Raw genomic sequence first — 20,964 nt, forward strand, 5'->3', positions numbered from 1 at the left:
CTCCATTCTCCTCTCGGGATCTTGGGCACGCACGCACACGCGCCCGGCGTGAGTTTTAAGCCACCGGGTCCGGGACACGAACCACGGTCGACTACATGGGAGTCCAGCGACATAGCCATTACGCTAACTGCTGGTTCCCCAGCAAAAAAATCTTAAAAAAAAAAAACTCTCTCCAAGCCAAGGACTTCTCAAATTAGAAATAACAGAATGAACAAGTTGGAAAGTAACAGAAATAGTGTTTAATAAATGTTATAGATTCAGTTCTTGCACAGAACTGAAACAGTGGTCTCAATGTTCATTATATTTTTAAATTTAGCAGTTAGTAGTATAGGTTAGCTCCTAAAATAAAACGTGCTTTTTTGTCTCTTTTGTCCAGTGTCTCTCCATTCTGCTCCCTCACCTGAGAGAGCATATAGACCAGGTAAGGTCCTACATGCAAGTGAACATTCTTAAGCTTTTATGTTCCACTAAGGCCTTTTGAAATGATGAGTCAAATACTAAATGGATACAGAGACTTAATGACATAATCCAAGCAGATAAGTCCACTACTTCAAAGATCAATACAACAAACTTGGATTCGGTACTGGAAAGGATTACGGAACTTTAAGAGACCTGCACTTTTCAAGGCAGATCCAGCAGAGCCTCCATTCTCAGTGCTGGAGCTGCACGGCTTGCTCTGTGACTGTTACCAGGTCCTGTCAGCTGTCTGCACACACAAGTCAGTAAGCAGCATGCCCCCAAATCTTGTCAAGTGCGTTGGAGAACAGAATAAAAAACAGTGCTGCCATGCATATCAGTTGGCATTCACTTTAATTTGGAAGGATATGCCGCAGACTCAAACAAACTCAGTGTCCAGTGCTATGTTCCAGCAAGGCAGGGGGGCATATTGTGTGTTTTTGTTCTATTTGTGCAGAGGACAATGCTGTAACTATTGTATAATTCTTAAATATGGTTGAGTAGCTGTCACTATTTTTAAATGAACAGAAGAAACAGCAAATCGAAGGCTGCATTACTCTATGCAATGGGCTTAAGTGTAGAGGAAAAGCACCGGCTCTTGGGTGCAAACTCACGGCAGCAGGTGTGCAGTAGAGTCTGTGCCTCAGCAGATACGCAGCTCCAGCAGAAAGAGGCCAGCCAATGTGCAGAAATGAATGGAGTTACGGCAAATTATGACCCCTTTTTAACATTGCCCTCGAGCTCTTTTAACTGAATTTCAGTTACAGATTTTAAAAGAGAATATACCAACAAAACAGAACTGCCTTGCATCTATTGATAAAGGACTTTTATTGAAATTAGTCTTTTTATTTGGTCCAGTTATCAAAATGTCAATAAAAGCAATGTATAAAAAATAAATATTTTAAACAACACTGACTATCTCATTAATCATCACGACGGGCTTACTGACTTAATTCCTCCATATGATTTTCCTTATTACTTGATGCAATTTATTTAACTGGCTATTCTGAAAATAAGTTTTCTCTGCTTTTTTCAGCATTGCTTTTCTCTTTTCAAACAAAATGTGATGACCCTAATTCCTTAGGTCTAGGCACAAGCTCCATTCGCTCAGGCAACTTGATGTAGCTTACAGAACTGCTGAGAAGTTCCAGTCAAACCACTCTCTAGCCTTGAACGGTCCAAGACAGACATGACATCTTATCCACAGATTTCCCAACACTGCTTGCTCCTCAGAACACCTGTAACCTGGTCCCTGGCATCACTCGAGGTAATCCCAGGTTAGTCAGTGCTGCATTCATCCTTATATTTGGGTAATAATAATCACAGTGAAAATAATGATCATAACTTTCTGCTACTTTGTTTATATCATTAGTTTTTTTGAGAGGTTTTTTTGCTATAGGGCACATGTGCTCACCAGACAGACAGAGACAGAGACAGAGACAGAGAGACAGAAAGTGAGAAATCACCCCCCCAGGGGGGATGGCCACACCACAATCCCTTCTCCATTCTCCTCTTGGGATCTTGGGCACGCACGCACACGCGCCCGGAGTGAGGTTAAGCCACCACGTCTGGGACTTGAACCGCAGTCAACTACGTGGGAGTCCAGCAACATAGCCATTATGCTAACTGCTGGTCCCTATATTGGTATTTTTAAAGAATGATTTAAAGAGAGCGAGAGAGAAAGTAAGAAAGTAAGCTGATAGGTCCAAGACTCAAACCATGACTGGCCAGATGACAGTCCAGCGCCTTAACCACCACATCATCTGCTGGCCCCTCATTATTATTTTTAATTCACTAGAGGGTGTAGGAACCCACCAGAGAGAGACACAGAGAGAGAAAGGTAAAGAGAGAAAGCATCTACCATGGGGAATGGTCACACTGCAATCTCTCTCTTCCATTTCTCCTTTTGGAATTTTGGGCACACACACACCCACATGCCCATCACGTTTCTTAAGCCGCTGGATTTGGGACTCAAACCACACAGTCAGTAATGTGGCATCAACAGCCTTAACCACCATGCCACCAGCTGGTCCAGGTGTGTATTATTTTAGCCTCATGAAAACACCATATGATAGTGAAGATAAGAGAGACTCAGTGGTGGTGTGTAACCTGCTTATAGATATCAGCAGGGAAGCTGGAGGGCTGAGTTTGAACCCCCAGCTCTGTTGACTCCAAAAGTCACACTCCCATTGTAACAAACTCAATCTCCCTCTCCCTGAAACTCCATTACTAATGCTACCTGTGTAGGCATTTTATGACATGAACTTAACAAAACATTGTATACTCCTTAAAATAATAAGAAAATAAACCACTGACACAAATAAAAGAATCACTTCTGTAAATAGTCATGAAGAATAAAACAGTTATCTACACAAAAGTTATCAAAAATAAAAAATCCTAAAAAAAAAAAACCAGAACCAAAATAAAATGTATATCAGCAATGTAAGAGGTCTCTTATGTACTTGGCTTTAATCACCACCGTCATTTTCAAAATAATTTTATTATTACTTTTAAGTGTGATAAGATCTGGTTTGTGTTTTTCTTAAACAGTATAGGAGAAGAACAGAATTTTAATCCAAAAAATGTCCTAGCTAGGTAAATAAGATTTTTTTATCTACTTTAAGACACTTTTTAAAAATTCAACAATAAAATAATTACTAGGATATAAATACGTAGAGATACTTACAAGTAATACTAACCAAAAAGGACCGTATTCCAAATTCACAGATTTGCTTCCATTTACCATGAAATTTAGACGTGATCCCAGGGATAATGATTTCTGCTGGAACATAGAACTGAATTGAATAGGTCACAAAAATGCCAAAGGAATACAGGATTTTCACTGACTGATATAACCTGTTGAAAACAAAATCTGAAATTAGTCATTCTTCTTATGAATCCAACTTTCCTCCTTTTTATTTTTAATGTTAAGAATTTCCATACACAAACTTAAGCCAGAACCTTCCTAAGTTGGTAAAGAAGCCAGCTGATCTCCACTGACTCCATCTGTAGATGAACGATGAGCAATTTATTCTGACAAGCCTGCAAGACTTGAAAATGTGGCATACAAAGCTTTGGGGCATATTGCTGGGAAGATTTCATTCTGGACTAAACAAATGTTCTCAAAGTTGGACTCAGCCCCATGAAAAGCTCATGTTTTCTCAACTTTCTTATAAAAAAGTGAACATTCTAGATATCTTTGAAATCTTGAGTCATAATCTCAATGATCTATACAAAGAAGATAAGGTCTTTGTCACAGGGTTCATGCACTCACCAGAACAGAGAGAGCGAGAGAGAGAAAGAGAGATACAGAGATAGTGAGACAGAAAGTGAGAAATCATCCCCCAGGGGGAATGGCCACGCCACAATCCCTCCTCCTCCTGGGATTTTGGGCATGTACTCACATGCACCCAGGGTGAGTTTCAAGCCACTAAATCTAGGACTTGAACCATGGTCAGCCATGTGGGAGTCCAGTGCCTTAACCACTACACCACCTGCTAGACCCCAGATAAACTTAATGATAGTTCTCCTTGCTTAAAAATCTTGGTAGAAATGCCATTAGTTGCAGAAATGTCATCAATCTTAAGTCCAAAAGGAGGGCATCTAAATAGTTTCAACTTGCAAAGATCTAAACTATACATCGTACCTATGTTAAAACTGCATTAATAAGAGAAACAGAGTTGCTGGATTGAGTTGCTGTTACTATACTGTCCAAGTAAACTTCTCTTTTAGATGCCTGGTATGTCAAAACAGCACAGCAATTTTCAGTTTGGAAATTTATCTTTAGACTTACAAAGATAACTAGGTTTCTTTAGATTCCAACAAGGAGACAGCCTCCTGCCGAAACTATATGTTGGCCAGCAGGTGGCTTGGTGGTTAAGGTGCTGGACTCCCACGTGAATGACTGTGGTTCGAGTACCAGACCTAGTGGCTTGCATTCTCACTTTCCCTTTTTCTCTCTCTCCCTCTCACTGTCTCTCTCTCTGGTGAGTGCATGTGTCCTATAGCAAATCGAAAAATAAATAGAGATAAATATATGATTCTTTTAAAAATGGGTATACATAGATAACATAGATAACACTTAGAAACTGCATCCTTTCACTATGGGAAATATTAACCATACAAAAAATAGGATGATCTATGCTTGAAAATGGAATCTATTATACTGATAGCAAAAAGAAATTAGCATCTCAGTAAAGGGTAAAAATGTATATTTTAATAATTATTTTGTAGTCAATATGCGGAATAAGATTATGAAAGGGGGAACAATATTTCTCAGTAAAAACGATAAGTTTTAAAAACACAGGCTTTCGAAATTTGCAAGGCTTTTACACTTTCTCTATGTTGGCTAACAAACCAATCTTTGACCCAAATTTTCAGGGATGGACATCTTTAAATTGTTGAAAAGCCAAGTTGGAAAATAAGTTGTTGCCTGATTCTTTCTCTCAAGGATGAAGACAGAAGCTGCCTTTGAAAATAACCTGACCTCAGTTTGCTTCTTGGATCCTTCTAAATTCAGGTTGAGAAGCCTGAAGGTTTAGCTCTGTCCAGAAGAAAAGAAGTTATTTTAACTAAGGACTAGCTATAATCCTCACCTCGGCTCGGTTTAAAACTAAGACAACTATGGTTATCTAGCACTCATCACTAGTTTGAATGACTTGAGCCAGAAATGTTCACTAGAATGTAACATTTACCAAACAAAATTCTCTGTAAGGAAATATTTGTCTTGACTTGCTTTCTTGCTTTTCCCTATTTCTGTCATTTCTTAGGATACTGGTTCTAGGCTTTCCTCTAAATGAAAAGCAGGTGTCTAGCCAGGCATTCTTGTTTTTTAATTTTTTTTTATTTTATTTACTCATCATTTATTTTAATTTGACCAGACACACACACACACACACACACACAGAGAGAGAGAGAGAGAGAGAGAGAGAGAGAGAGAGAAAGAGAGAGAGAGAGAGAGAGGGAGGAAGCGAGAAAGTGAGAAAGCAAGCCACCAGGCCCAGGACTCAAACCATGGTTGGCCATGTGGGAGTGTCCAGCGCCTTAACCACCACGCCATCTGCTAGTCCCTAGCCAGGCATTCTTGAATAGTAATGAGAGTCTTAACTAGAACCATTCTAACTGGAGAGCCTTAACAACTAGGGGAGAGGTGAGAGGTAGGGACCACAGGAAAGGGGAGGATTCATTAGAGCTATTACAGAGGCAGGTCACCCCAGGAAGGAGTATACCAAAAGCAATCCCACTTATTCTTGCCCACGCTCTTTACCATCCAGGGACAGGAACTTCTGAACCTCAGTGTGTGCATACTCCCACTTTAGTCCCAGCTCTCATAAGATTTTCCTTAAATGTTTTAGTGAATAAAGGAAGGGAAGAATTCTGAGATTGCTTCCACCTACACTTTATATTTGACATTAAAAAAAGACTTGTCAAATTGGCCCACCCACAGTGGTACATTGCTGCTAAAAATACTCATCAAATTTATCACTAAAATTACCAAGTTTTAATTATCATTTTTAAGATTTAATCTAAATATTATTCTAAGTAGGCAGAAATACCACTCTATTTTCTAGACATACTGCTGTCTGAAAAGATGACCTCTATTACCATATGTCTTAGCCTTGGTTCTCTTACACTAAGCCTTCTTAAGATTCTAGCCCATTAAGTTTCTAGTTTCATATCATTATAAAAAAGGGGGGGGCGGTGCTGACCCCATTGTGTGGCAGTTAAATGCTATGAGTAGCGAACCAGATCTCTCATGGTTCAAGTCCCAGCCCTGGTGGCTTGAAAAACATGCCAGGTGCATGTGGTATGAGTATTCGCAATTCTGACAGGATGGAGAAATGGAGAAAAAGGATTGCACAGTGACCACACCCCACTGGAGGGATACTTTCCCTCTCTTTCTTTCTGGCAAATGCACCTACTCTCTGGCAATTAAAAAAACAGAACTGCAGGGTACAGGAGCTGCCTTAATCGTGGTTAAGGCACTGGACTCCCACATGGCTGACCACAGTTTGAGTCCTGGATCTGGTGGCTTGCTTTCCTACTTTCCCTCTCTCTCCATCTTTCTCTGCTCAGATTGGTCACATTAAAAAATTAATAAATAAAAATAAATAAATTACTAAATTTATTTATTAATAATAAATAAATAAAAATCAATCAATCAATTAATTAATTCTTTAAAAAGAAACCAAAGTGCATTTTATGGAAACCAAATTATATAATAAATGATAAAATGGGCTGATGAAATAAATACTAAACAACTCTTGTTTGTGGTCATGACTCCATTTTGAACTTTTATTTATTTATTTATTTTTTTAATTTGACCAGAGAGACAGAGAGAGAAAGGGAAAGTAAGAAAGCAAGCCACCAAGGGTCTGCGATTCAAACTCCAGTTGGCCATGTGGGAGTTGAGCACCTCAACCACCACACCGCCTGCTGTCCCTCCTCCTAAAATATTTAAAACATGTTCTCATGTTGAAATACATTTGTAAAATGTCAGCCAAAGTAAATTAAGACCGAAAAGAAGAAACGCTAGCACACTCCATGTGTGTCCCTGGTGCAACTTGGAAACTCTCCAGGGCACAGTCCTCTGTCATGGCTGACTTCCTCTGCACATGGTCCTGAAAGCAACGAACACCAGGACTTAAATGATTACTGACTGGTAGGCAAATTCTCACCAGGGAGCCAGTCAGAAGGCAGAATTTCTGCTCTTGTTAGTTTTCACTAATCTGGTGAGAAAGTTAAGGTTTCACAGACTTAGTTATCAAAGTAGCCAAAGTAGCAAGAATTTAGCATTTATTCTTTGCATTTATCAAAATTAAGGAGTTACTTTCCATTTATTTGCAAGGGAGTGAGTCTGCAAGGTAATCACAGTCAATGGCTTTTAACATTTTCCGAAGGACAACCTCTGGAAGATGGAAAAATCATATATGTTGCTACATTTGGCAGAATATGATTTTAATACTAAAGAGAACATTAAGATGCACCATTTTACTTTATTACTCATAATGAATCACAATGCGCTGTGAAAGAACTTTAGGCAGATATAATGTGAAGATGATCAGTAAAATAGTGAGGACCATACATTATTTGATATATGACTTTACTAGAAATGCAGTATCTTTGGCTTTTAGGCAGCAAGGACAGGTATTATCTTTTTATAACACCGCATCCATATTAAAAGAACCCATGTTTTACTCCTCTACTTGACTCAAATTTGGAACAAGTTACAGTTTTCTAAATCTTTTTTTTTTAAATTAATGAAACAGAGAAGTATCTTTATTTTATTTTTTTGGAGAGATTTTCGCTATAGGGTGCATGCGCTCACCAGACAGAGAAAGACATAGAGACAGAAAGCGAGAAATCACCCCCCTGGTGGGGTGGTCATGCCACAATCCCCTCTCCTCCATTCTCCTCTCGGGATCTTGGGCACATACGCACACATGCCCGGCATGAGTTTTAAGCCACCGGGTCCGGGAAAGAAACCGCAGTTGACTACGTGGGAGTCCAGCGACACAGCCATTACGCCAACTGCTGGTTCCCAGTTTTCTAAATCTTAAAAAAAAACCCACAAGGATCCTTAAGTTCATAGATGGTTTCCTCTGAGAATTACCAAAAAAGAAACCTATATTATACAAATAAAGAAATCACAGTAAAAAATTTAAACATTTAAGCTACATATCGAAGAGCATAGCTCATCATTGAATATGATACGTTATGTGTATAAAATACGTAAGGGACGATAACAAACTCACGTCCACCTACCACACATCCTGGGGAAGGTTTAAAGTTATGCTGCCTTTGATTTCGTCCCGGAAGCACATGTATCCCAAAGTGGCTAATGTTACATACAAAGCTGTAACAATTCCCATGCCGATGTTCAACGCCTGGGGGAAGCGTTTTGACTCTTTCATTTGGTTTTCCAGTGGAAGGACCTAAGAAAAGAATATAATTCCTTTTTTAAAGTGAAGATGATACAAGTCATTCAAAATAGCACACTGTCTCTTATACATACAAATTGGTCTTTTTATAATTTAAACATGGATCTCTTTTCCTTTTAAACACATATAATTGATGAAGTATCTTCCTATGTGCTATATATTCTTTTTGCACTACATATTTTTAAATTTTTATAAAGATTTAAAATCAGTTCTTGGCAGGAAAATCTGTCAGCCTCTCTCTCTCTCTCTCTCTCTCTCTCTCTTAACTACCCTTTCGATTTTGGAATAATTTAAGAACTATAGAAAAGTTGCAAAGATAACATAGTGAGCTTCCATATAGCCCTGATCCAGCTCCCCTACTGTTAAGATCTTACGTTACCATGGTGCATTTGTTATAACTAGGAACAAACACTGGCACATTACTATTAACCAAGCTTCCTATTTCATGTGGATTACATTAGTTTTTCCACCATACCCCACTGCATTTCGTCACCACCCCTTAGTCTCTGCTAGTCTCTGAGAGTTGCTAAGTCTTTCCGTACTGTTGGTCACCTTGACAGTTCTGAGGAATACCGTTTAGGTGTTTCACATAATGTCCCTTTATTTGGGTTTATCTGATGTTTTCCTCATGGCTAGATGGGATTACAGGTTTTAGAGAATACTACACAGGGAAGTGCCATTCTCATCACTCATATTATCAACAAGGTTTTTCACTGGTGAAGTTTGTTGATCACCTCGGGTAGTTTGCCTGTTTCTCTAATATGATGCTGTTTTGCTCTCCCCTCACCATACTCCGTTTACTGAAAACAAGCCTCCAATCCAGTTCACGCTTCAGAGAGGGGAACTAGCAATACCTCCTGGAGGGAGAAGTATGTACAGAAATTATTTGCGATTTTCCCTTAAGCACTGATTAACTTAATCGTTTATTTATATTAGCCTGGACTCATGTATATTTGTTTTATTCACTGAGTTATAATCCAATAAGGTACTGTTATTTCCTTACTCATACTGTTCTACTTTCACCATTGTGAATTCTATCAAGTTGGCTCCCGTGTCATTTTGACATGCTCCATTCTGTTGTTTCTTTGAGTATTTCTTTACTTTCTTAAACTACAAGATGCTCTAGATTCGGCCTAAATGTCCTTGCTTCAGCCCTACAATCAGTCATTTTTCCCAAGAACTTTTGCTGGAGAATGGTCTTTAGAAATCAGGACCTGGGGGCTGGGTGTGCTCATTGCTATGGGGTATCACTGCTTGCAGTCCTCTTGGGAGACAGAGCGAGGACTACACGCATGTACATAACTCATCTACACACACATCCATCACTGTTCCTATTTCTATCCGCTGGCATCTACTGTCCGTCAACTTTAGGAAGACTAGTAAGTGATTTTCATTATGTGAAAAAATTGAATCTTTAAAGAAAACAGAAAAAGGCTAATTTAAAAATCAAGCTCTCATGGACCAGCCAGTGGCGTGGTAATTAAGGTGGCCCGATCCCACACCACTGACTATACAGCTGGAGTTCTGGACCTGGTGGCTTGAGAAACATGCCAGGTGTGTGTGTATACATGCACAAAATCCCAAGAAGAGGGAGAAATGAAGGAGAAGGGATTACAGCAAGACCATCACAGATAAGGAGATGCTTGCTTGCTCACTTTCTCTCTCTCTCTTTCTCTGGGGAGTATACACACCCTCTGGAAGAATTTAAAAAGAAACAAAAAATGAAAGATCAAATCTTTTAGACAGACCTTCAGAGCTTTAATCACACAATTCAATCATACAGTGAAAGATACCAAGCGACAATAAGAGCAAGCTTACTGCATGCTTACAGTATGTTAGGTGTTATTCTAAAACCTCTGAATGCAGCATCCCACAGTCCTCATGGTAACCATATGAGATAATAACTCTGACATTAACCCCACTCCCCATGGAGTCAGTCAGTAGCTTATGGGAACATTAACTTAGCAGTGGAAAAGAGAGAAGAGAACAGTTTGGATGCTGCAGATCCTGCAGACTGAAAGACAGGGCTGTGCTCAAGAATGGGACCAAGGCAGCTAGAAAAAAAGAAAGAGAAAGAACTCAGTGTTTCCTGAGGCTTATTCTGTGTCACACGACATTGCAGGTGATTTGGGTGTCATCTCCTTTATTGAACAGGTTTGAGAAATATGAAAGGAGAATCGGCTTGCCTCAACTATTGATTGGAATGGGGACCCAAGGACAGAATGAAAAGAATTACTATGATGTTTCAAACTAAGCAACTGAAATTAAAACTAAAAAAGAAAGAGGAATGAGAAAACGAAGATAATTTTGAATAAAAAGTTTGTATCAGACTTTGGCGTAGTTAACTCTGTGATGTTAGAAACAACACCTAATTGGAAATGTCCAAGAGTTCACCAGAATTCAGAAATGAGAATCTACAGCAATGTTTGTAACAGTGATAACTGAAGTTGTAAGAATTTGAGAATTCCATGGGACCAGAAGATGGCATAATGGTTACGTCACTGGACTTCCTCATTGCCAACTGCAATTTGAATCCCAGACCCAGAGGCTTGAAACTCACACTGGGAGTATACATGTGCGTGCCCAAAATTCTGAGAGGAGAATGGAGAAGGGATTGTGGCATGGCCATGTCCCCAGGGGGTGATTTTTTGCTTTCTCTCTGTCTCTCTGGTGAGTGCACATTTCCTGTACAAAAATCTCTCAAAAAAAAAAAAAACATGTTTTAGAGAATTCCTAAAGGAGAATTTAGAGAAGACAGAAATCAAAGTAAAATGGTATAAAATTGTCTTTTAGATCTGTTTTGACTGGGGTTCACATAATAGATGTCTACAAATGGTTTTGTTCCCTAACCAAACCATCAGACTACAAGACATGTTATAAACAAAATAGATGGCAATATTCTATTTTTTTCCAAATCTATAAATTCTAGGCTATCAATGGAGTGGAAGCATCTTTAATGGAAATATTTAAGATCTCAGAATTCTCAGAAAAATTGTATCTTTTGGTTTTAGCTTTATGACAACATTGTTTCTCAAAGCACATGATAGCCCAAATCTAAGAGTTCATACTAGACTCTTCTTATGAAAAAAAAAAAAAAAAAAGGTTAGCTTTGTAACTATTTCAATTACCTTAGCTTTATGGTAACATTGTTTCTCAGAGCAAACATAATAGCCCAAATTTAAAAGAAGTGTTCATACTTGACTCTTCCTATACAACTGTTAACTTTGTAACTATTTGAATTTGTGACAAATAATGTAGTCCATAAAACATGTTTGGGATGTGCCTGAATAGCAGCATTACAGATAAAACAAAACTGGCTATGTGTTCATTATTTTTGAAGTAGTGATGCTTATACAGGTGGTTATACTACTCTCTAAATTTTACATAGGTGTGAAACTATCCATAATAAAATGTTAAAAATTATCTAGGCTAATTTTCTCATTTTATATATAAAGAAAGATAGAATTATAGAGCCTAAGTGATTAAATTCTGGTTAGTGGACCAACTAAACTATAATTCAAGTCTATCATACAAAGTAGAAATCATTTTCTAGTAATAAAGAAAACTGGAACAACAAAGTAAAGACACGCTTCTTTAAAATAAATTAAATACATCTTATAATTTTTTATAGCTGAACTATATAAATCTTTATGCTGACTTAAAATTTAATAAACTATTGATAATAATAACTAAATTCTTACCACTCCTATGCCTTCAAAAGCAAACACAGCAGTACCAAAAAAGAGGGGGTATTTCTTCCATCCAGCCACTATTGGAAGGTTATGGGGATCTGGCATGTTCTGGAGAAAGTACAAACAAACAAATAAAAAGAAAGGTTACATCTTCCCTTATTGTGAAAAATTTTAAATGAAAAGAGCAAATTCATATACTTCTGAGCTTTGCAACAGAAATGTGGGTTACAAAAGTGAATACGACTTTGCATAAACACTTCAAGCGTCCTATGTTAAATGTAGCCAAGCTGTTAGGATTTCTCTGCCAAAAGCAACCATTTCCCTTATGCCTACACAATTCATCTGATCGCCCCATTACCTGTTTCCACCTGCAAGTAACTCCCAGGCTGTACACACAGGGTATAGCCCCTGCCACAACAGGAAATATATAAGCATATCCAACGTCTGGGCTGAGAGATGTCGAGTCAGTTATCAACCGCTGCGCTTTGTGCCACCACGAAATTCACTCTCCACTCTGCTTTCATTGCTCTTTTAGTTCTTGATAGCTGGTTGCTGAGTTTGGCTTTCTACTCATAACTCTGTTGCTCCTAGGACAGGTCCCCTTGTGGCCATAGAGCTGAGCCTTGGACCTGATTGTCGTTACATTTATTATTTGTGCACATATGCCACAACTATGGCTGTGATTGCATGGTCCTGGCTTCTAGCCCTGTTCCAACCCTTACTGACAAATTCACACACTGCACGTCTTGTTCAGGATGTCTGGCTCCACAATGTCTGGCTTCAGCTACAGCAAGTCTGGTTTCTCCTCTCTTCACTATCATGTGTTCTTGGCTTTATCTCATGGGAAGTAGAATTCAAGGCCAAGGAAAGAAGATGATGAAAGAAACTGAAGCGTGAAAGCATGTGGATACTGTGGAGGTAATGGCGAGGTCCAGTATGTCTCAAGCATGGGTAGAATTTGCCATAGAATGGTGATACAGGACTAAACACATATTCTAGGCTCAGAATAGGAGTTTTAGAAAGGGTATTAAAATGTTAGGATTATTTGAAAATACCAGTGTTATTCAAGGCAACTGGGTGCTATTTTACTTCTCCATGTACTTACCAGCTCATGTCATTCCCTCTACCTAGGGGACATCCTTTTCCTGCACCACTAACAACTTCACATTCAGGTAAGGAATCATGAACTCAAGAAAGTCACGTGATCCTCCTGCCTGACTCCTTCCTCTCTACACACTAGGAGAGAGACACTACAGCTTCTAAAATCCAGAGGGAAAAGAAATGAAACCCAGACTCATCATAAATGTTTGTAAAAAAATTGCTAATGGAGATTTTATAACAACTACCTCAGAAGGAAGACATAAGACAGGCTAGAGCAGGAGAGACTAGAACAGGGATTGTTAAACTTTCTTGGGTCACTGAGCCTTTGAGAGATAAAAGCTTTGTAGCGGCTCAACAGAAAAAAAATGCATGTATGCTAAGAGAAGCCCTAACGTTTACAACTGCAAGGAATTAGCAGATCATCTGAATCCCATCAACAGATTCTCTTACACAAACCGAGTTAAGAATCCCCAGATTTGTACAATGAATGAGGTCGATGCACATGCTTCAGATAAATGGGTTTTAGACTAGTGTGGTGGCAATGAACTGAAACAGCAGCAGCACGGAGAGGTTCAGAAGTAAACAAATATTATGGGATTACCTCTACACACCCATCTCTTGTGACTAGATCTAATCTTAAAGGAATAAGCAACATACTTAGTTCTTTGCTTCACATTAAGCACTGTCCTAAGAGCACATTCCTGAATCCCACAATAACTCTGAATGCATAGATGTTACTATTTTTTGAAGTACTGCTGCAAAGCCCCAAAACATATTTACCAAGATTCAAAACCAGATCTGACCACAAAACCTTGCTTTTCATCTTTACATCATATACTTTCCTAATTTAAAAAGTCCCTGAAAAGAAATCGTTTCCTGACTGTCTGCTGTGTGCCACCTATGAAGGCGGGTCCTTCACGTATCATTACTTTTACCTCTGAAATAAAGAGAAGTTTAAGTTATATACAAATATCTAATGAGTAGTTAAAAATATGCTGAACTTACCCTGACAACATATTGATAAATTATCACGAGACTGACAGCCATAGAAACATTGGCAAGGAATGAAAGCACAAACAGATTCTTTAGCTCACGAATGAAGACCAAGAGAATTATAAATGGAAGAAAGCAAAGCATGTATATCCTGAGGTCGACACTTCTTCTCTCGCATGGATTTGACGAATTGGTGCTATTTGAAATGAACACCTTGCTCTCCAGGAATCCTTCATGAACCTATACAGGGTTACCAGGAGAATAAGGAAGGGAAACTTGCATCAACTTATAATTGTAAACAAGAGATACAAAGAAAAACTACGATCTACACACCAATGAATTCCTAGGACATACTTTACAGTAAATAATTTACCTGTTTTTTCAAGATACTCTGGCTTCCTAAAAACATATACATATATATATATATATATATATATATACACACACACACACACACACATACATACATATACACAAATATATATAATTTACCAAAAATGAGAATAACATCTTCTTTCTAAGATAACTTATTTTATTGTCACTGTAAAAATGAAGTTCATTAGAAAATTATGGGGTTGAGTTTTCTAACTTATTCTGAAACTTTGGGACTATCATATTCAGACTAAAGATCTGCTTCTGAGATCATCAACGTTGGGAACACATTTGTCTACACTGGCCATTGGATATTCTACCTTAGCTTTTTTTTTTTTTCAGAATAGGAAACAAACTCTAAGTACCTCTTAGAAATAAGCGTAAAATAGTCAGAGCAAAATTTAAAACCATAGCCCAAGTTTATAAATCAGGCCACTTGGCCTCCACTTTGACATTCCTCCCTACCTATTGTATTAAGAGGCCAACAAATCAGAAGTTTAAAATCAAATTCTAATGTGATTAATAATTCAAGTGTTTCTACTTTAATTTTACATTCATAATCCATAAACTATCATCACTAAAAGTAGCAGTATCTATTAAAAGTCCACTACATTCATGCAGTTACATGATAGACAGTAAACTTCTGTTAAAACAAAAAACTTCGACAACATAAAGCAACTTACCTTAATGCTTATTCAGTCACTTCCATAACCCAATTGTCATATTTTGAAAGAAATACAATTACTTACAGGCTCTATATACTAAAAAACTATCTGATTCAATTAACCACATCATCCAACTTACTAAAAGAGGAATCGAAGACTTATGAAATTATCTTAAAAACTTACAGCCGAGGCAGATCATACTAAAATTTGAATACCAGTGTAAACCTACTGTCCCCTCTTTTGAAGACAGTATTATCACCTCTCTAGATATATTCTTAAGAAACATATCCTGTAGTAATAATAATAATAGCTAGAATTGTTTAGTACTTTCTGTGCATCTGGTATGGAACTTTATTACTGCTTTACATACAATCTCTCATTTAATCCTCAAAATGACACATTGAAGTTGGCAGTAATATTCATTTTTAACTTGCAGTTGAAGAAACTGAGGGTTAGAGGCTTTAAAAAAAAACAAACTTGCATAATATCAAGCGAGTATGTGGCAGAGTTCTGGGATTCAAACCCCGTATGAGACTCCAGAACCCAGTTTGTAACAGCTACGTGTAAACCTGATGAAAACAGAGCAACCCAGAAAGAGGGATCCTGTAGTAGTCACCTGGCCTCTGCTCACAGATCTTGCTAGCTTTATGAATATTAAGACAAATCAGAAGTTATACATAAAATGTCTGCTATGATTAATAATCTGAGTATTTCTTTCAATATAATTTTAGACTTACAACCCACAAAAAGCAATGTTTAGTGTCACTACAAATATACACATAACCATAGACAGCAATGAGTGAATCTACTGGAGTTTTAAACTGGACTAACAAACCCTGATTATACCATGCGACATTTAAGAAATGCATAGCTTACTCCTAACTAGCCATCAAAACTTTTTATTCTATTTTTCATCATCTGAAATAGAAGCAAAATTGATCATTTGCATTACTTGGCTTTTAAGGATGTATAGGATTGTTGACTGAATTTTCTCAGTAACCAAACATCTAGAGTCAAGTACTTCTTGATAATTAAATTAGAGAGTGACCGTAGTCAAGCTCTAACAAGGATACCTGGCAAGATAAAAATAATTACACAACCAATTTTTTAAAAGGCTGTTTAAATTATCAGGTACTTAGAGATCTGAAATTAACTCTACCACAAATCTCTTATAATATTTTACCATTCTTTGGCAGGAAAAACTCTTAAAATTCTCAGGATTAAAAAATAAAATAAAATAAAATAAAAATGTAGATACATACCTAGAGCAAGATTCAGGTAAACATTTGAGTCCTTTGGTGCCCTCTAGAGACAGAAATTGGCTATCTACTAGGACTTCCTATGATCTCACATGTTTACCAAAATGTAAAACACTGAAATAAATATTATAAAATAAAATTACTAAATTCAGTTGTTTCCGCTTAGAGCCCAAACTTACTAAAATCTACTATTTATTAACTTTTCAATTATTTAGTAGTTTAATGGTTAAAATTGCAAAGGTAAATTATGTTCTTTACTAAAATGAAGTGAAAAATTAGTCAGAATACCCTGTATTCATACACTGTTTTACATTTTACAAAGGCTTTCACAAACCTTGTAAGCTGAGTTTCACAGTAAGTTTATGAGAAACAATGGGAGATTTTGTTACTATTCTCATTTTACAAATAAGAAAACTGAGGCTTGACCAGGAATAACAAGGTCTTGCCCAATGTATGAGTTAAAATGGAAAGAGCAAGGATTTGAACTCTTATCTTCTCACCCCTCAATGGACTTTGGTATCACAACATGTGGTAGAAACTAATTAGTGTAATTTATAGTGTTAATTAACTGAGATACAGTATGACCAAGGCTATTTTTAAAAGTGTTATGGAAGTCAGGAAAAAAAAATCAATAAATTTTGTCCAGAGATAAAGAAAAGGAAACCACTGATGAGATAGTCACATATACTTATATATGTATAGGGTTTCTTTAAATATAATCACATCATCATTTTGCATTAAAATACTTAAAAGATATCTTTCTCTATATTAATATGACAATGCTTAATAGAGCAGGTAGATATGAATAGTGACTACTGATTAAAATAATGATTAAAGAACAGCAAGGTAACATAGGAATAATATTAGTCATACAATGTGCCTTGGCATTGGTTTGATGGGGTAGTTTTTATTTCAGTGCTTTGCATGTTTGTAAATAGACTGTAACTATCCACCAAGGCTGCAAACTACTTTCTCATAAAGCAAGCCTTCATAATAGGAGAGGATTACAGAAAACTATACTTTTTTTTAATATAGTACATTTTAAACAAAGGTAGCAATGATTGCATTTTAGTAATGAAATTTTTTTTACAGTTTTTGCCATAGGTTATGTGTGCTTCTTGAAGAAAGGCAGAGAGACGGAAAGTAAGAAATCATCCCCCAGGGGGTATGGCCACTCCACCATCCCCTCTTCTCCATTCTCCTCTGAGGATTTTGGGCATGCACGTACATGTGCCTGGTGTGATTGCCAAGCCACCTGGTCCACAATTCAAACCATACTCAGCCATGTGGGAGTCCAGCATCTTAACCACACCACCACCTGCTGACCCCTGAATATTACATTTTTAACTGCATTTTTTAGACAGCTGGGTAAAGCCTTTATGTTTCTTTAGAGAACATCAATGTAAAGCATCTGTTCCCAAATTATCTCTGTATATATGTGCTTTTGAGATCTAAATTTAAAGTAACTATACTTATTAGGAAATTATGTCATATTCTGATCTGAAAGAATCAGCATTACTGGCGTTATGGCAAGAACAGTAAAATCAACAACGATGACAGAAATCTAACCTGCAAAATGTAAGACTAACGGAAGACCTACAAAGGAAAATGGTTTAGGAAAGGAATCCATTTTTCTATTCAACCACGGCTTCCACAGAAGAAACATGATGCTAGAATTAGGGTATCAGAAGAAAAATTACCTCACTACCTGGAGAGAAGCACTTACCTGTTTCACATTTTCAGCTAAGAAGACAATGTAAACACTGCAGAATCCCAGCTGTGTGATCACCAGAAAAAAGTCAACCACACTCCTGAAATGAGATAGCCACAGATAAGTACCAGGGAGAGCTGCTAAAATGTCAATGTATTTTATTTCTCTTTTTAACTGCTTTAAAATATTTTGTAATGGTATATATTCTTTTTGTTTTCTTAAATAATAAACATTTAAAACATTCATTTTCTACAAATGGTCAATATGTCACTAGAATAACTGAAGAACAGAAAGGATACTAAAGTAAGCTAAAAGGCCAAGATTTTCTTATCATTATTTCTGAAATTCAATAGTTTAAGAATAGCTGTTAATAAAATTATTTCATAAAAACGTTTACTCTCTCAGATTAGGCCCATCTCTACTGCTTCTCATTATCATTTTTAGACCCATCCAGCGTATTTCCTACTCCTCCCAGCTTCATGCCATTTGTAAATGTGATGAGGATACTCTGCTGTGAAAATCACTGATTAGAATAGAGAATGGGAAAGAACAGAGGCAGGGTCCTACATCATAACATGAGAGACCACTTCAGTAGGTTTTCTCTGTTCTCATCTCACGATTGTGAGACTGTAATGTTTTTGGCCCAAAACAACAACCACAAAAAGTATTTTTGTGAGATACCCTTAAAAAACTCCAGCTACATAAAATAGCATACAGAAGTGGAGAAGAGCTCTCACCAGAGATAACAGCCAAATTAGCAGTATTTAGGTATGGCACTATTCAAGGTACCAATCGCCTGCACGCGAATATTCTGCTCAGACTTCTTCATCGCGGTCTGTAAACAATGAGTGAGTCCTGTAGTGCACACTTATAACGCACTGCAGTCTCCTGTCTGATCATCAGTATCAATCTGTCACGCAGTGGGGTCTATGCAATCTGCAGATTCTCCTCCCATCTGAAGCTGGAAGGGTCCTTGCTTATTTTCATTTCTGCCATAACTCCACAGTTCTCAATGGTTCTTCAGGGACCTCGCTTGTGTGTTACCTGGTACCATGAAATTAATTCCAGTCTCTGCTTTCTGATGAATTAAGTCTCTCTGAATTCATCTTTTTTTTTTTTTTTGACAAGTTTTTGCTATAGGGCTCATGTGCTCGCCAGACAGACAGAGAAAGACAGAGAGATAGAAAGCGAGAAATCATCCCCCAGGGGGGATGCCCATGCCGCAATCCCTTCTCCTACATTCTCCTCTCAGGATCTTGGGCACGCACGCACATGCGCCCAGTGTGAGTTTCAAGCCACAGGGTCCAGTACCCGAACCATGGTCGACTACGTGGGAATACAGCAACATAGCCATTACACTAACTGCTGGTCCCTCTCTAAATCCATCTTTGATTTTAGTGTCCATCAACAATCCTCCCAGTCACTTTTATAATATCATAGAACAAGTAAACAAAGCTGCCTCTAGTCTGGGGCCAAAGGAAGAAGATGGGGTTTAGGGTTCTAGGTTCTGGGGGCAAGTCTCTAGGCACTAGGCTCTATTTCCTTCCTTCTCCTACTCAGCATATCAGGAACAATGAGCAGCTCATAAACAAATCTAACCTCTTGAAAATCTCCTGAAAGGCAATATTCACCATGAACTACTCTCCTAACACTTCCCGTTACTTAATTCCCACTGCATACATAATTTGTACCATAGTTAGCACTTTATTGATGACTTACACTTTTTCTAGTCCTGTATTCATTCATCTGACTTTGCTAAACCACATCCACTTATAACAAAGCTACATTTAAATAGTAAGGCAACATGGAGCCCGCCAGTGGTGTACTGATTAAGGCGAATGGATCCCACATGACAGACCACATGGTTCCAGTCCTAGACCCAGTGGCTTGAAAAACACACCTGGAGCATGTTTGTGTGTCCAAAATCCCAAAAGGAGGAAGAAAGGAAGGAAAAGGGATTGTGGCGTGACCATTCCCCATGGGGGGAGGGGGAGTTCTTTATGTACTCCCCACACTGTAGTAAGCAAACGGCCTCTGAACAAATTTTTTTTTTTTTTTTTTTTTGGAGAGGTTTTCGCTATAGGGCGCATACGCTCGCCAGAGAGACAGAAAGCGAGAAATCACTCCCGGGGGGGATGGCCATACCGCAATCCTTTCTCCTCTATTCTCCTCTCGGGATCTTGGGCATGCACAAACACGCTCCCGGCATGAGTTTTAAGCCACCAGGTCTGGGACCTGAACCACAGTCGACTACATGGGAGTCCAGCGACATAGCCATTACGCTAACTGCTGGTCCCGACATTTTAAAAAAAAAAAAAAAGACAATAAATGTGACTCTATATCCACACCTCAGATATATGAGCATGTAGCTAACCACCACAACTTTATGACTACATTTTTCTTCATTTAAACAATTACTGAATACAATTATGTCATTGGTTATCCAGGTGATTTATAAATATCACATTTACCCACAATAATCCAAGGACAGTAAACTGAAAAATAGTAGAGATTTGAACCCAAATCTGTTTAATTCTAAAGGTTATTTATGTTTCCCCCTTCTTTATCATACTTTTATTTATGTATCTTGCCAGATGAAAATACTTAAACATTGACATAATTTCAACCTGCAGATATTAATAACACAGCAAGGACCTACCGTCCCCATGCGGCCTGCTTCTGAAGACAACTCCAAGGACTTATTTCCATAGCAAAACTCACAGTGTCACTATAACCTAAGGTTGGCTTTTTAAATCTGTAATTAAAAAAAAAATG

General features: G+C 37.8%; 1 protein-coding gene across 4 annotated transcripts in view; it reads right to left on the reverse strand.

Annotated features, from left to right (window-relative positions):
• The window catches only part of SLC36A4 (solute carrier family 36 member 4), a 55,922-nt gene that overhangs the window by 11,792 nt on the left and 23,166 nt on the right, over positions 1 to 20,964 (reverse strand). For 2 of the 4 annotated variants that reach the window (XM_014592349.1, XM_006160344.3), the window contains exons 5-10: positions 20,849 to 20,944; positions 18,205 to 18,289; positions 14,195 to 14,422; positions 12,098 to 12,196; positions 8,221 to 8,390; positions 3,156 to 3,312 (exon numbers count right to left, since the gene is read on the reverse strand). In XM_014592349.1, the coding sequence (XP_014447835.1) occupies positions 3,156 to 3,312; positions 8,221 to 8,390; positions 12,098 to 12,196; positions 14,195 to 14,422; positions 18,205 to 18,289; positions 20,849 to 20,944 (835 nt within the window). Of the gene's footprint in view, positions 1 to 3,142; positions 3,313 to 8,220; positions 8,391 to 12,097; positions 12,197 to 14,194; positions 14,423 to 18,204; positions 18,290 to 20,848; positions 20,945 to 20,964 lie in introns of all 4 variants that reach the window. The other 2 variants (XM_014592350.2, XM_006160342.3) reach the window with 1 other exon arrangement.

The sequence above is a fragment of the Tupaia chinensis genome, unplaced genomic scaffold (assembly GCF_000334495.1).
Source record: "Tupaia chinensis unplaced genomic scaffold, TupChi_1.0 Scaffold000680_1, whole genome shotgun sequence".
Lineage (NCBI taxonomy): Eukaryota > Metazoa > Chordata > Mammalia > Scandentia > Tupaiidae > Tupaia > Tupaia belangeri.